Genomic DNA, 14870 nt, shown 5'->3' with positions numbered 1-14870 from the left:
CCAATCTAGTTCATCTAGATTTGTCGAATAATTCATTCTCTGGCAACATTCCCCGCTTTCTCTTTGCTCTCCCTTCGTTGTTGGAACTTGACCTTAGCAACAACCAGTTTCATGGCACTTTTCAACTTTCCAACGTTCGAAGCCTTCCCAATCTTACATTGCTTAGTCTATCTTACAACCCCTTGTCGGAATTAGATTCTAGCAACGTCAATTCAAGTTCATACGGATTAAAAGCGTTGTACCTGGCTTCGTGTAACTTGTCCAAATTTCCTGATTTGATCAAGCATTTGGATCTAGAGCTATTGGATCTCTCCAACAATCATTTTGTAGGGGAGATTCCAAGTTGGATTTGGAGAAGAAAATTTTGTATTTGGACCTCTCCTTTAATCTTCTAACAAATTTGCAAAAGCCATACAACATTCCTGCTTCTCTCAAGTTCCTATACATTCACTCTACTCAGCTTAAGGGTGAGTTGCATCTTCCCATTCCACTTGAATCCAAGATTTGGTACTTGTTTCTCGCGAATAACAGTTTAAGTGGATCGATTCCAACATCCCTCTGCAATGCCACAAACCTCTATGCTCTTGACTTGTCTGGCAATAAGTTAAGTGGCAGCATACCCCCTTGCCTAGTTGGAAACATCCGAGGCTTGCGTTTGGGAAAAAACAACCTCAGCGGTAGCATTCCACATTTTTTCCAGGGATTGTAGGCTTCAATATTTGGAGCTTAACAATAAATAATGCTTTAACCGGGAAGATCCCAAAGTCTCTTGAACGTTGCATGTGGTTGGAGTTGATGAACGTGGGGAACAATGACATCAACGATAGCTTCCCTTGCATGTTATCGTCCAGGTTGCGTGTTCTTGTTTTGCACTCCAACACATTCTATGGAGAAGTGAGATGTCATAGGAGCTGGGAAAATCTTCAAGTTCGGGATATATCTTCGAACCATTTTAGTGGAAGTTGGAATCAATAGACTTCTCTAGTTGGAGGGCAATGGTGCTACGTAGTGATGAACAGTTAAGGCACCGCGATCGCCCAATGTGGATATAATAAGCTGGTCGGAATGATCTCAAAAGGCCGCCAATTTCAAACATTTTCAGTTGAATCCTTTGAAGGAAATCCAGGGCTATGTGGTTTCCCTCTCAACAGAAGGTGCAATCATACTGATGAGCTATCACTGCGAGAACATGAAGATGTGGAAGCGAAGAGGGAGATTGAGTGGGAATATGTATTTGCTGCATTTGGATATGTTGTGGGATTCGGAAGCATTGTATGGCTCCTATTGTGCAGAAGGTTTAGAGAGAAATACTTCGGCAAAATAGAAGAGGTTGTTGAAGACATATTCATTAGAAGAGACATGAATAGAAGGTGTGCAAGAATGGTAGCAAGGAATCAAGTCAGAGACAATAAAGTTTTCTTTATAAGCAGTTTCTTTTTGGTGTAAATATGTACTTTGTGTTTATGTATGTGTATGCGTGTTTTGGTCTAAATAAGTGAGAGTTGTTTTCGTATGTTCTTAATTTGTTCTACTAGTATTTTTAATAACATCTCATGTACATGATCAGCAAACAAGCTAATATTCCATGTATAACAAAAATCAACAAAAAAAACACATTTTTCACTAATTATATGGGTTTATTAGATTTGGAGAGTGATCAATTTCTAATTAAATAGCAATCACAAATTAAGACCAAATCGTAGCCATTAGATGAGGAGATCTAGTGGATGGAAATGATCCCATGAAACCAAAGCTCGCTAGACGAAGGTATGCCATTTTCGGGATGGAATTGGTCAGGAATCTGACTGGTGGTGAAGTCATTGCGTGAGAGGTCAAGGGTCGACAAGTATGTCAACCAGAACAGGGTTGATGACATCCCACGTTGCTCCATTCGCAACAATCCCCTGTCTCATTCCAATTCACAAAAGGTGGAGTTGAACTAGAAGAATTGTATTTAATTCACTTGTGAGCTCAAGTAGGAGCTTTTTCTGATCGTCGAGGCAGGGAGAAGAAGAAAATCCCTTGCTGCATTAATATAGCTTTAATCTCAACCATTCGCTTTGTTATTTCCTTCTCTGCAGAAGGAAGATTCGAATAATGAGAAATCGGTAGATTTTGTCCGCAGCTACTATGACAACAGTTTCATCTCCTTCGAGTTCCGCTCAACTCTCCAACGCCGTCTCAACAATGCAAACGATAAACGGTCCTCCTCTTCCCTTCTCTCACGACTTCTTCTATGATGATTTATCCCATCTAGTCTCAGACCACTTCATGATGCTGGATACGCTAAAACCGATTAGTGTCGGCTTAATCAAGGATCTCAATAGCATCGATCTCTCCCGAAAGGTGTTGATAGATCATTTTAATAATGACTTGAAATTCGCACAAAAGATCATTTTATTAATGAAAGATCATTTTGTCACATTAATAGCATCCTAATTTATCATGACCAATTCAAAGATCAAGTTGTCACAGTAAATGATGTTATTTCGGTAAAAGACTTTGTATTCAGTTCGCACGAAAGAATGACTTGAAATTCGCACGATGACTTGAAATTCGCACGGTAGGAAATACTTGAGTTTAGACACTTGCTTTATACTAAGAGGATATAATATTCACGTCATAGATTATTTTCTTAAACCCATTTTATACGTAATAATAAATTAATACTCCCCCCGTCCCACAAGAATATGCATTATTTCCTTTTTTTAGTCCGTCCCACAAAAATATGTACTTTCTAATTTTGGAAATGTTTTTCTCTCTATTAAAGTGTGACTCATTCTCCACTCATAATACTTTAATTAGTTTTTTTCTCTACTTATCTCTTACTTTACTAATTTTGCATTAAAATTCGTGTCGAATCGAAAGTGCATATTCTTTGGGGACGGAGGGAGTAAGTCAAAACTAATCACTTGCTTTTCCAAAGCAAATTTATGCCTCTTTGTCTGTATACCCTATTTCAGAATTTTATGTAAAAATGATGTTAAAGTCTTATTCCAACAAGGTATAATCATATTCAATATAAGCAATGAAAAAAAAAACAATTCAAATAAATTCAATTTTCATTTCGCAAATATTAACATTGTTATGATATTGCCTAATGAGTGCCTAAGAAGAAGCAATACTTACAACAATAATAATTAAAAGAAAGAAGTAACTCAATTTAGATATTAGAAGTAAAAGAATAAAAAAAAAAAAGCATAAGTAAAAATTTAGAAGAATTGATTATCGAATTAGTTTTGCATTAGGAGATCAATGTGTCAAAAATAATTGAGCCTCCTCGTATTTGAACCGCTGGCTCTCATCTTCCGGTGCCGGAAAGTTGAGCTCCAGCGCCAGCCCGTTCCTCGGCCTTTTTGGCCCGGACCGGTGCTGCCTCATGTGCCCGCCGAGGGCCTGTCCGGAGGCGAACTCTGCCCCACAATACGAGCACTCGTGGACCCTCAGTGACGAAATCCGCCTCCCTCTGCCGTCACCGGCAGCGGTGTGCAGGGAGAGAGAAGGTGGGACTTTTTTCTTCGACAAAGGAAAATCGTCGTTGTCGGAGTCGTGGAACGACACTGATTTCTTATCGTTTTTTGGCTTCGTGTGGCTCGTCCGATGGCCTCCAAGGGCTTGGAACGACGAGAAGACGCGATCACACGTCTTACATGTGTACGTGCCACCTTCGGTGAATTGAGGGTGGACGTTGTTTTATTTGGAATTTTCGTTAGATTTTTCGCCGTGAAGGAAATGGCCACGGGAGAGGAGGATTAGGCATCGGGCAGCGTCCTCCGCGGTGGTGGGGCTGTCCACCGCGACGGAGAAGCTGGGGCTAAGAGAATGAGGCCTCTGTCTCTTGGTGCGCTTGCCTTTGGCAACCGGCGACCGGTCATTACATGCCACCGGCGCCGCCACTTCCTCCTCAGCCTCCATTTGCCTCCTTCCCCACCGCCACCATCACCGTGAAGGGAAGGAAGGTGATTAAAGCCTATATCTATTTGTTTCCTATTAAAAAGCAAATTAGATTAAAGGAGAAAGTTTTTCAAATATGTAGAGAAGAACTTATTTTAAGTCAAGATTGATGGAAGGCAAGTTATTGGCATGAGCCCTAAATAATTGTGTATTGCACGTTTAAGGGTATTGGATCTTGCTTGTGGTGTACCAAGTTATTGCACGTTGATAATTCGAAATCCACTAATTAAATTACGAAGTTTTAATTTTTTTAATTTATCCCATGAGTCGAATTTTAGGTAGATTTCATACGATGCCATAGGAATTTTAATTAAAATGGTTGACGTAATGTATGAGTAGAAATAGTACATTTATACTTCATCTCAGTATATAAAGTGAAATCAACATTTTTATGATTGCATGAAAATAAAATATTAAATCTCAGTATATAAAGTGAAATAAACATTTTTATGATTACATCAAAATGAAATATTGATCATTTTTGACAAAGTATAATTATCGTATTGGATTTTTACTCTTGGATTCCAGATAATGGCCCTAGTTATTGAGCTGGTAGCCATAGGCCCATTTCATAATCAAAGCCCAATATATAAATAACTACAAATTGATCAATGTAAAAAAAGGTTTGTGTTAAAATGACAACCCCTCTTAAAGTGATACTGTGACACCACTTATACAGCAATATTATAAACGCTACACAGCAATATTACAAACACTACACAGCAATCTATAGATTGTTGTATAGTGTGTCGGATATTGCTGGACAAGAAAAATTGCTGGATAAAGACCAACAAATTGCTGGCCGTCTTTTTCAGATTTTTATTTATTTATTTTTTTTGCCACATGGCAGCTTATTATTCGTCCACGTGTACAAATGATTTGCTAGGAATTGTGGTATGGTGTTATTTTAAGGGGTGGTGACACCCTAACATGCCCGTGTAAAAAAGGTTAATAATTAAATATAAATTAAATATGCTCGAAATTAATATACATTTGATTTATTGACAATTTATTTGGTGGGTCCTCTTCTAATGATTTTAATACCATAATCCAAAACTAAGAATAAATCTACACCCTTAGATTTTGAAATGAGTGGATGAGATTAATACTCACAAATTTCAATAAATAGTAGACAAAATATCAACAAAAGGATAATATCGTCAATATAATATCATATGATAATTTTCGTGAGTGTTTTTTTATATCAACATAGTATATTACAAATATCAACAATATAACATGAGCATATCAACACAAGGACAAGAAAATATAAATACATTTTTATTGTTATTTTACCTACACTATATTGAGATTTTGTATACACTATATTGAGAATTTTTTTTGCATTTATTGATAAAATTTGGTTATTACGAAAATTGAAATATAATTTATCAAATTTCATCAACCGAACATCGTCGGAATATATGCAATTGAAATCTCGTTGGCATCCTTATAAAATTATCTTTAATTTGATATACTTTTTGCCAAAAAATAATTTAAATCGAGAGAGTTACATTAATTGAAAGTTTTGTGATGATTTGGATACGAGAGAATTGACATTAATACTCTTTAAGTTTATTTAATAATTAAAATCTAATCCGTGACATTTTTTCAACCACTAGATCTTCTAATCTAATGATTAAGATTTAGTGTTAATTTATGATGACTAATGAGTTACCAATCGATTATTTCCCTTTATTTGCTAATCATTTCTAAATACGCATTTGTACCTCAATTTTAGTACCTTGGTTATATTATGCATTCTTGAAAAGGTTCGTTTATCTAATCAAGTTTGCGGATAAATGCAATAATTCGCAAATCATATTGATTTTTTATATGCAATGATTTGTTAAAATATCATTTTTTTTGTAAATGTATTGATAGTATCCGCCAGCTGTTTGTTAGATTGCCTAATTGAAAGCTGGGATGTTTGAAGGAGCAGAAGGTGTTTGACGAAAATTTTGAAGAGAGGTATGAAATTATGTATTGCCTACAACAACCTCAAATTCAGTAATCGCAATTTACGTTCCTATTCACGTCTTTCACGCTCCGCGTTTTCCTTTGTCAAGGCCTCGACCCGAGATTGAAGAATGTCGATCAAAGCTTGCGCTCTCATCAATTCAATCTTCAGCCTCTCCCTGTCCATCGAGATGTCGATGATCTCTTTCTCCAAGTCGCCGATGAACTTAAGGTAGCCGGGAGGGACGGATTTTTCCAGTTCTGCCGAGTTAAACGTGGGCGTGCTGCCCGGGAGGTTGTCGCTCGCGCCTAGGGTCTCCAGAAGGGGGATCTCTACAAGCGGGGAGTTGGTTTTCGTCATCATCATTGTCGAGTTGGAGTCCTCGGATCCGTTGGCGATGCTGAAGTTTGGATCATCGCGCTTTGGTCTCTTGCCGATGTCCAGCGAGAGGTGCTCCGGTTCGGGTGCAGGATCCCTCTTCGACAGGAGAGGGACGCTGGGGGTGTCGGCCGGGGCAATGAGAGGCTGCACATCCTGCAACACATTTTGAGAGAGATTGTTAGGAAAACAGTGCTTTTAAACGTGTAAATCGATCGAATGGGAAAGACAGGCTAATCGAAAACATAAATTTCGACGCAATTAATCAACAATCTAAACCATAAAAGAAAGTCTTGCACCAAAATGAACAAAACATGCACCTCATCGCCATTTGCCACGCCATCTTCCATGACTTCCCCGGGGACCACAAGCGGGGCGTCCTCATCCCATTCCTCTTCGATAAATGGGGCTTATTGGTACCTATTAGGTGGTCCGGCGCCACTCTTGTGGAAGATTTTACAGAGCACAAAGGCATCCTAATTGACAAACAAAGACAAGAATTTCATTTTTTTTAAAGTTTGCATCAATTAAATCACTAGGAATCGATACACACCTGTAGAACGCCGGCGTTTCCCAGTTTTGTGTCACACAACCGATACTCGTGCATCACTCAATCAGTCCGCTTTCCATCATGGGCACGTCCGCTGGGGAAAACAAGCGTTTTCTTCATTCCAATGGACTCGTTCTTATGTTTCACCGGCCGGTCCTTCCCGGTCGCCTTCCAGTACCCTTGCCCTGTGGCGCGGTTGAGTCGGGATCCACTGCCGTACTTCTTATCCACAGGGCTAAAGAAGAACCACTCTAGATCTCTCGTCTTCAGCAACGAATGCTCTATTTAGAAAACAAGATTATCATTACAATACAGAAGCTAGTTAGAAATCGACAAATGTGTGTAACGCACCATGCACGCGCACGCACATGCACACGCACACGCACACGCACACGAACATGAACACTCATTCACAGAGCATGAAACCTAAAAAAACCAGAAATATTCAAAGACTAAAACTTTACATCAAACAAAGCATGAATCAACAATTATTCAAAAAAATATAAAAAGATTGAATCTTTTCATACCATCAAGCTCCCATGGCTCAGATTTGTAGACATCAATTTCACTAATTGCTTCAAACCTGAAAGGCATCCCACAAACTTTCCTCCTCAAATAATACCTCACCAACTCCTCGTCTGTTGGATGAAACCTAAACCCAGGTGCCAAAGAGGTCGGCGGAGGAGCCCCCATCGCCGCCACCACAATGTCCTGCCCCGTTTCCATCCCCAAGATTATATTGTTTACAAAACTACACCACACCCACAAACAACACACACGTAATTGGTGGCAAGAAACCTCTTTTTTAACAGGAAAATAAAAGTTGGTTTTTTTAATGCAAAAGAGCAAGAAAAATAGAAGGATGGAAGAGAAATGGAGTGTGTGAGTGTGTGTAGATGAGCAGTTACTAATTGTAAATGTTGTATTGGTAATGTTATATATATAGTGTTTCCATAAGTTTCAAATTTATGTATTTCCCCTTGTACTTTGTAACAATTCTGTATCTCACCCTTCTCCCTCGAGAATAACTGAGTCTCAAACTTTTATTTAAAAGCCCGGATGAAAAAGTGCACTAAAAGGCACAAACCAGGAAAAAAAAAGTTGGGTATTTTGATGGAAAAGAGAGCAAGATTTGAGAATGGCTTTCAGGGATTACACATAGGAGAAATGAAATGTTGAAAGGGATTTTGGATTGGTTTTTTTGGAGATTTTTTACCCAAATTGGGTTGTGGATTTTGTCCAAGAGGCTCAAGAAATTAGAGTGTGTGGTGTGTGATAAGGATACTTGCTTGACATTGAAATCGATATCAAAGCAAGAAATGTTGAAGGATAGAAGAGAAATGGAGTGTATGAGTGTCATATATATAGTGAGTCATTAAGTTACAAATTTATGCATTTCCGCTTATACTTTTGTAACAATTCTGTATCTCACCCTCCTCCTTCGAGAATAACGAGTATCAAACTTGAATTTAAAAGCATTACTATTATTTATTTACATCTTTATCATCAATTACTCCCTCATTCCAATCGAATATGACCGATTTTTTAATACGAACACAAGATTTTATGCGGCATTATTTTAAAGTACGTAGTAATGTTTGCATTTTCACGGGTATCAAATGAGTTTTTTAAGAATATGGGATAGACCTAGGTCGGGTCGAACATGCATTGTCGACTTAATCCACTATCGGTCAATGGTACTGGAAAGTATATAAATAAGCCTCTATCCTTATTTTATCTCTTTGCCTCCATTTCGACCATTTTCTGTTGTGCGATTTCATTATTTAACCTAAATGGCGACAACGACCTTCTTCAACCAGTGAATTCCGATCTCATAAGATGTGTTATGAAACCCTATATAATTCCAGTTATTAGGCGTGTTTGACTATTGGGTTGATTACATCTCACGCCTGATATCCAAGATTTCCAAGATATGGTCTATCCATTTTACATAGCTCGCAAGTTATTGCGTGGAGACATAATTTACTAAAGGACACTGAAGACAACCGCTGCAGAATTTTGTGAGGAAAAGTACGGTCTTTGTCGTATAGCACGATTTATAGTAATCTTTGAATTTAAAGCTATTTGGGACGTATAGTTTATTAAGCGCGCGACTTAGATAACAGTTGTGAATTCACATGAATAAAATAAAATATTTTGTGATTATAGTATTCTTTAATTTTTAAAATATAACTTATATTTTTTATTGATTAGTTCTGTTGATGTGTTAATGTACTAGTTTTTATTATAATTAAAAGAGAATAATTTAATTGTTCAAAAATTAGGAATAAATGTTTTGAATGTTATATTGTGATTGTACCGTTGCCATAGTCCTACCTGGATTACAATTCAATAAATGTTAAATTACTCTTGAAAAGTCTTCCATTCTTGTCTTTTTTATGAGTAGTTATTTGGGGACGAGAAGGAATCATCCTCTTTTATACGTATGCAAGAAACATTTATTGCAATTTTCCATTTACTGTTCTTAGCTTTCCATTATACTTTATTAGTTGGACTAAAATCCAATAGTTTTGGCAGCTTATAATCATTTTCAGTTATTTTTTAAATACGATTGTCATTTTATAATAGTTGACTTGTTTTTCATTTAATCGACAGTTTCCATAAGGGAGAGAAAATTTCAAAAATAACATTTACATAACTTTTGAACCGAGGACTATTTTCTACTCCCTCCGTCCGCGAATAGGAGTTCCGTTTTATCATTTTAGTCCTTCCGCAAATAGAAGTCCCGGTTCCCTTTTACCATAAATGGTAATATGGTTCCACCTTCCACTAACTCATTCCATTCACATTTTATTTGATTAGATGGACGATAACATAGAATTTATAAGAATTAAAAAAGAAACAAATTTGATCATATATAATAACGATATATACTAATAAAGTATATGGAAATTATAAGAATTTAAAAAGAAATAGATTGAATGGGTAGGCTTACAAATTTAAATAGAGATGGTCGATTTAATGTTATAGTACTAATAATGACGAATAAATGTACTATAGGTAGTTGGTCTGCCAAATACTATAAATGATAGAAAAAAAAATATATTGTGGTAATATTTTGAAATAGTATCAACAAAATTAAAATTACTAAATTTCATAATATTTCGAAACAATTAAAATTAAACTATTTTAAAAATTGTAATGAAAATTTCTCTTGGGCCCTAGTAATTGGGCTGGTTCCGTGCCCATTTATTATAAACAAAGCCCAATATATAAAAAGTGCGTGCACAAGCCCAATAAAGTAGTGAAGGTCTCAAACCTTAAAAAGGCCTAGAAATTAATTATGCCCAAAAATTAATATTCATTTGATTCTTTTGTAAATACACTATTATACCTCATTTTTAAGTACATTGGTAATACATTCTTGAAAAGGTACGTTTATTGAAACAATTTTCTTTAAAAAACCTGGATTGAAAATCGATATACAGTAATTCGTAAAAATAATATCTTTATCTAAATGTGTTGATATTATCTGCCATTTGTTTGTTAGATTGCCTGATTGAAAGCTGGAATCTGAAGGAGCAGAAGGTGTTTGACGAAATTCTTAAGAGGTGTGAATTGGCTTTGATTATGTTTTAGTTAATTATAACTATTATAGTGCATTCCAAAGAGCAGATTAGTACACAATCAAATTGTTTGATCTATTTATAAAATAAGAGTCATATTACAAAAACACAATCACACAATGCTAATAGAAAAGTTTTACATCAAATTTCTTATGCTAATTAAACACAAACCAAATTGCTCAACCTCACTGATGATGCCTTCTTCTAACTGCATTTCTCTCCTCTCTTATCCTTACTCTTCTTTCATGTCTCTTTCTCCTTCCAATCTCATAAAATATCTTGTCAGCAACCTCTTCTATCTTCTCAAAGTATCTTTCTCTCAACCTTCTGCAGCATAACAGTGTCCACGCGACGCTTCCTATTCCCACAACATAACCAGACGCAACAAACACATATTCCCACTCAATCTCATCATCTTTTGATTTTGAATCCTCTGATGGTGATGGACCGGGTGGACCACGGTTGTTGAAACTTCCGTTGAGTGGGAATCCAGATAACCCTGCGTTTCCTTCAAATGAATCTGCCGAAAACGTTTGAAACTGGCGGCCAGTTGGGATCGGTCCAGTGAGATGATTGTAAGACACATTCAAGAATGATAGGAAATCGAGTTTGGCAAGCTCATCTGGAATTCTCCCGGTGAGCTTGTTTGAAGAGAGGTCGAGCGATCCAAGCTCTGCCAAGGCACCCAATGATCTTGGGATTTCATCAGTGAGAGAGTTGCGGGATAAGTTGAGAAGATAGAGTGAGGTGAGATTACCAATTCCATCTGGTATTTCTCCTTCAAAATGATTGGAAGACAAATCAATGCATGTAAAGTCAGGCCAAATCTTCACAATCTTCTCCTCATATCCCTTGACCGTTAATGTCACCTCGTTATGGTAGTAAATATCAGCACCTGGAAAACCATCATCACCTAGAAAATGAGAGTTTGAGCGATTGAGATGTGTCGAATTCTCTAGCATCATTCCTCTCAAACTCGAGAAGTTTAGCAAATTCAAATGGCCACTGAAACTATTTGAAGATATATCCAGAATTTGAAGATCGGGCCAACTCTTACTACATCTCAAGTCTCCTTGGAATCTGTTGGAGCGCAAGACAAGGATGCGCAAGCTAAACGACAACATGCAAGGGAAACTACCCTCAAGGTTGTTGTCTGCAACATTCATCACCAGTAAGCTCGTGCAATTTCCCAGAGACATAGGAACCTTCCCGCCTAAGTTGTTGTTACTAACATCAAAGGTTTCTAGGTCACACCCACTAGAAAATTGATCGGGGATAACACCACTGATTTTGTTTCCCCTAAGATTGAGCACTTGACTCACAAGATTTTTTTTTATTAGGCAAGGAGGAATGCTACCACTCAAGTTATTGAATGAAAAGTCGAGATCACGAAAAAAAGATGCATTGCAGAAGGAGGATGGAATCATTCCAGTTAGTCGATTGTTTGCGAGCAAGACAGTAGAATCAATGAAATTTGAAGAGATTGGAGGCTTTTTCAAACCTGTCAGAAGATTAAAAGAAAGGTCCAAATAGGTCTTTTTGGTTTCCCAAATCCAACTAGGAATATCCCCTCGCAAATGATTGTTTGAGAGGTTCAAAACAAACAAACTGGATGCATTTCTAAGATCTGGGAAATCATATAAATTACAAGATGACAGTTGCAACCCTATTAAATTATAGGAACTTGAACTCATGTTAGTTGTGTCAACTGACAGGTTGTTGTTAGAAAGTGTAAGTTCAAAAAGACTTGTCAGACTTTGAATCTTATTCAGTTCAAAAGTTCCATTGAACAAGTTGTCGGGAAGCCTGAGATCTGATAAGTTTCGAAGCTGGAAGAAGAAGTTAGGAATAGGACCTCCTATCCTATTACTACCCAAATCTAGGATATTAAGGTTGGAGTGTTTTATAATGGGAACTACTTCATTGATTTGTCCACTGAATTGGTTGTTGGATAGAATAAGAGAATCAATTGAAGGCAGAACAAAAAGATGGAGAGGAATGGTGCCATTCAACGAATTGTAGCTTAAATCTATACTAGAAAGGTTTTGAAGACCTTTAAAATGCAAGTCAGAAAGTGAGCCCATTAGATTATTATGACTAAGGCCTATAATTTTAAGATTCTTGCAGTTATGAAATGAAGGAATTGAACCAGTGAGGAAGTTATTATTTAAGTAGAGTCCAACTAACTGAGTTAGGTTGGCCAACGTGGATGGAATTGGTCCCATGAAACCAGAGTTTTCCAAATCAAGGTATGCCAAATTAGGGAGATGATGGAATTGGTTAGGAATCTGAGTTGTGGTGAAGTCATTGTTTGAGAGGATAATCTCCGACAAGTATGTCAACTGAAAAAGGGCTGACGACTCACCAATTCTGCCGGAGATGCCCCAGTCGAGGTGCAAACTGATAACGTGCCCCGAGTCATCACATTCCACGCTGTACCATTCGCAACAATCACCTGTCTCATTCCAAATCCCAAAACCACATGCAAGCGTGGAACTGAATTTGAATTCGCTCCTCAACTCAAGTAGCAACTTTTTTTGATCATCGAGGCATTGGCCATCGACAAATATTATAAACAAGAAGAAGAAGATGATGATGGATAGAAGCGAAGAAACTGCCATTGCAATATTTATGGGGGGAATACTTGAGTGCACGCACTGGCTTTAAATATTTGAAGTAAACTCTTGAAGTCTACACCATATGCAGCATTGGCCTACCATGTGGAAAATTGAACAAAAAATTGAATTTATTAGTGAATTTGTGTTATCTGCTAAATAACTTTACGGAGTAATAGAAATCCATGGGTTCCATCCTAAAATCAATTGGTTATAGGAGGAGGGGCCCACGAGACTTATATAGTGATTTCAGTTCTCTTTGTACTACGATGTGAGATAGTTGTAATATATTTTTAGTTTCAATTTCCAACACCCTCCCTCAAACTCTTTAAGGTGAATCTATTTGGGATATCATTTGATCATACCCAGTGTAGTATGTGCAATATTGCCCAGTGTAAGTTATTACATACTCCTACTAGAGTCAGATTTAGAAAATAAAATGAATGATTGAATCTAAGCTTAATTGTAGGTACTGTAATAGTTATAGAGGAAATCTAAATATCAATATTAGGAAACATTAAATGTGTATATGCACCCTAATAAATATGAAGGCTTGGACCCTGATATAAAAATAAAGAGTTGATATGATTTTCCCAAGAATTAGCCTACATATAATAGTGTTCGTTTTTCATTCAAATATAAATTAAGACATTATTAACATTATTTTCGTATTTTTTGTAACAATATATTATATAGAAAAATTACTAAATTAGCTCCACACCAAAAAAATGCAAATAATTAACGATAAAATATCTCACTTCATTTTCGTAAATCACACCACATATTTCTATCTTCGTTTTTCAGTAAATCACACCACATATTTCTAACTTTGTTTTTTATTAAATCATACCACATACTTCTAACTTTGTTTTTATTAAATCACACCACATATTTCGAACTTTGTTTTTATTAAATCACACCACATATTTCTAACTTTGTTTTTTTTTTTGAAGAAAATTCTTTAGACATATTTAAATCACATCACAATGCAAAGTGTTTTTGCATATGGACACAATAAGAAAAGTTAACGTAACCGATTAAAGGTAACAATAGCGAGGGCCATAATTCAATAAATAAGAAATTTCTATGGAGAGTAATATCGAACCGTACGTGTGTGGTTAGAGTAGCGGGTGTGAGACCGTCAGATTGAGTAGTGAAAATGATATTTATAATTATATTCTCCGTTAATCAATTCATGTCAAAGACTGTACATGTATTTATAATATACTATAGAATTACAAGGAGATTACCTATATTAAGAAATAAAATCAAATTCTAACATTCTATGACAATAAATAAGCAAAGATTAAATCTTTATCCGGTATTTAATCTCCTTTTCCCTTTCTCTCCAAATTTTCGAATGTATGGAGGAAAACCCTAGTAGGGTTCCGCCACAAACCCTACGTTCCCTCATCATGTCGATTACTCGTTATTGAAATCTCGATGCGAACCCACAGCTTCATTTTATTCGTTTGATGTTGAAATTTCACTGAATAGTCTAACATGGCTTCTACTCCTATTATATACTTGTCACTCCATTAATAGCAGTGGCCTACCATGTGGAATAGTGAACCAAAAAGGACAGAGACTTTGAAATATAATGCAATTTGTAATTAGTTTTTCATTAAGCTAAAAGTTTACATTTCACAAATTATGTAAAAGAATCAAATTTAAGGAGTTTTGAAAACAAACATTTCTTTTAATTGTAAGTTCTTTAAAATTTAAAAAAAAAAATATTGATCATAAGAAACAAAAATTCCTCTTGATTTAATCTTGAATGCTCGAAAATGTAAATATATAATTGTAATTCAATATTTGAAAAGTGC

General features: G+C 36.3%; 1 protein-coding gene and 2 pseudogenes across 3 annotated transcripts; all 3 read right to left on the bottom strand.

Moving 5' to 3' along the window:
• Positions 1-3252: 3252 nt before the first annotated feature.
• On the bottom strand, positions 3253-3915 carry LOC125190156 (annotated as a pseudogene).
• A 2068-nt stretch (positions 3916-5983) lies between these two features.
• LOC125190148 lies at positions 5984-7568 on the bottom strand (annotated as a pseudogene).
• Positions 7569-10479: 2911 nt separating this feature from the next.
• Positions 10480-13078, bottom strand: LOC125212291 (receptor-like protein 35). 3 transcript variants are annotated; one of them, XM_048112423.1, is made up of 2 exons: positions 12795-13078; positions 10480-11342 (listed from the first exon to the last, which is right to left on the bottom strand). In XM_048112423.1, the coding sequence occupies exons 1-2, from the start codon at positions 13048-13050 to the stop codon at positions 10615-10617; spliced, it is 984 nt and encodes a 327-aa protein (XP_047968380.1). In that variant the 5' UTR covers positions 13051-13078; the 3' UTR covers positions 10480-10614. The 3 variants fall into 3 exon arrangements, with proteins under 3 accessions (XP_047968380.1, XP_047968388.1, XP_047968371.1); XM_048112431.1 differs by having other exon boundaries at positions 10480-11324; XM_048112414.1 differs by having other exon boundaries at positions 10480-13078.
• Positions 13079-14870: the final 1792 nt, after the last annotated feature.

This window comes from Salvia hispanica, chromosome 1, assembly GCF_023119035.1.
Source record: "Salvia hispanica cultivar TCC Black 2014 chromosome 1, UniMelb_Shisp_WGS_1.0, whole genome shotgun sequence".
Lineage (NCBI taxonomy): Eukaryota > Viridiplantae > Streptophyta > Magnoliopsida > Lamiales > Lamiaceae > Salvia > Salvia hispanica.
This window is presented reverse-complemented; position numbering and strand designations above follow the sequence as displayed.

Coding starts and splice junctions, on each gene's coding strand:
- LOC125212291 (XM_048112414.1), bottom strand. CDS start 13,050: ATGGCAGTTTCTTCGCTTCTATCCATCATCATCTTCTTCTTCTTGTTT.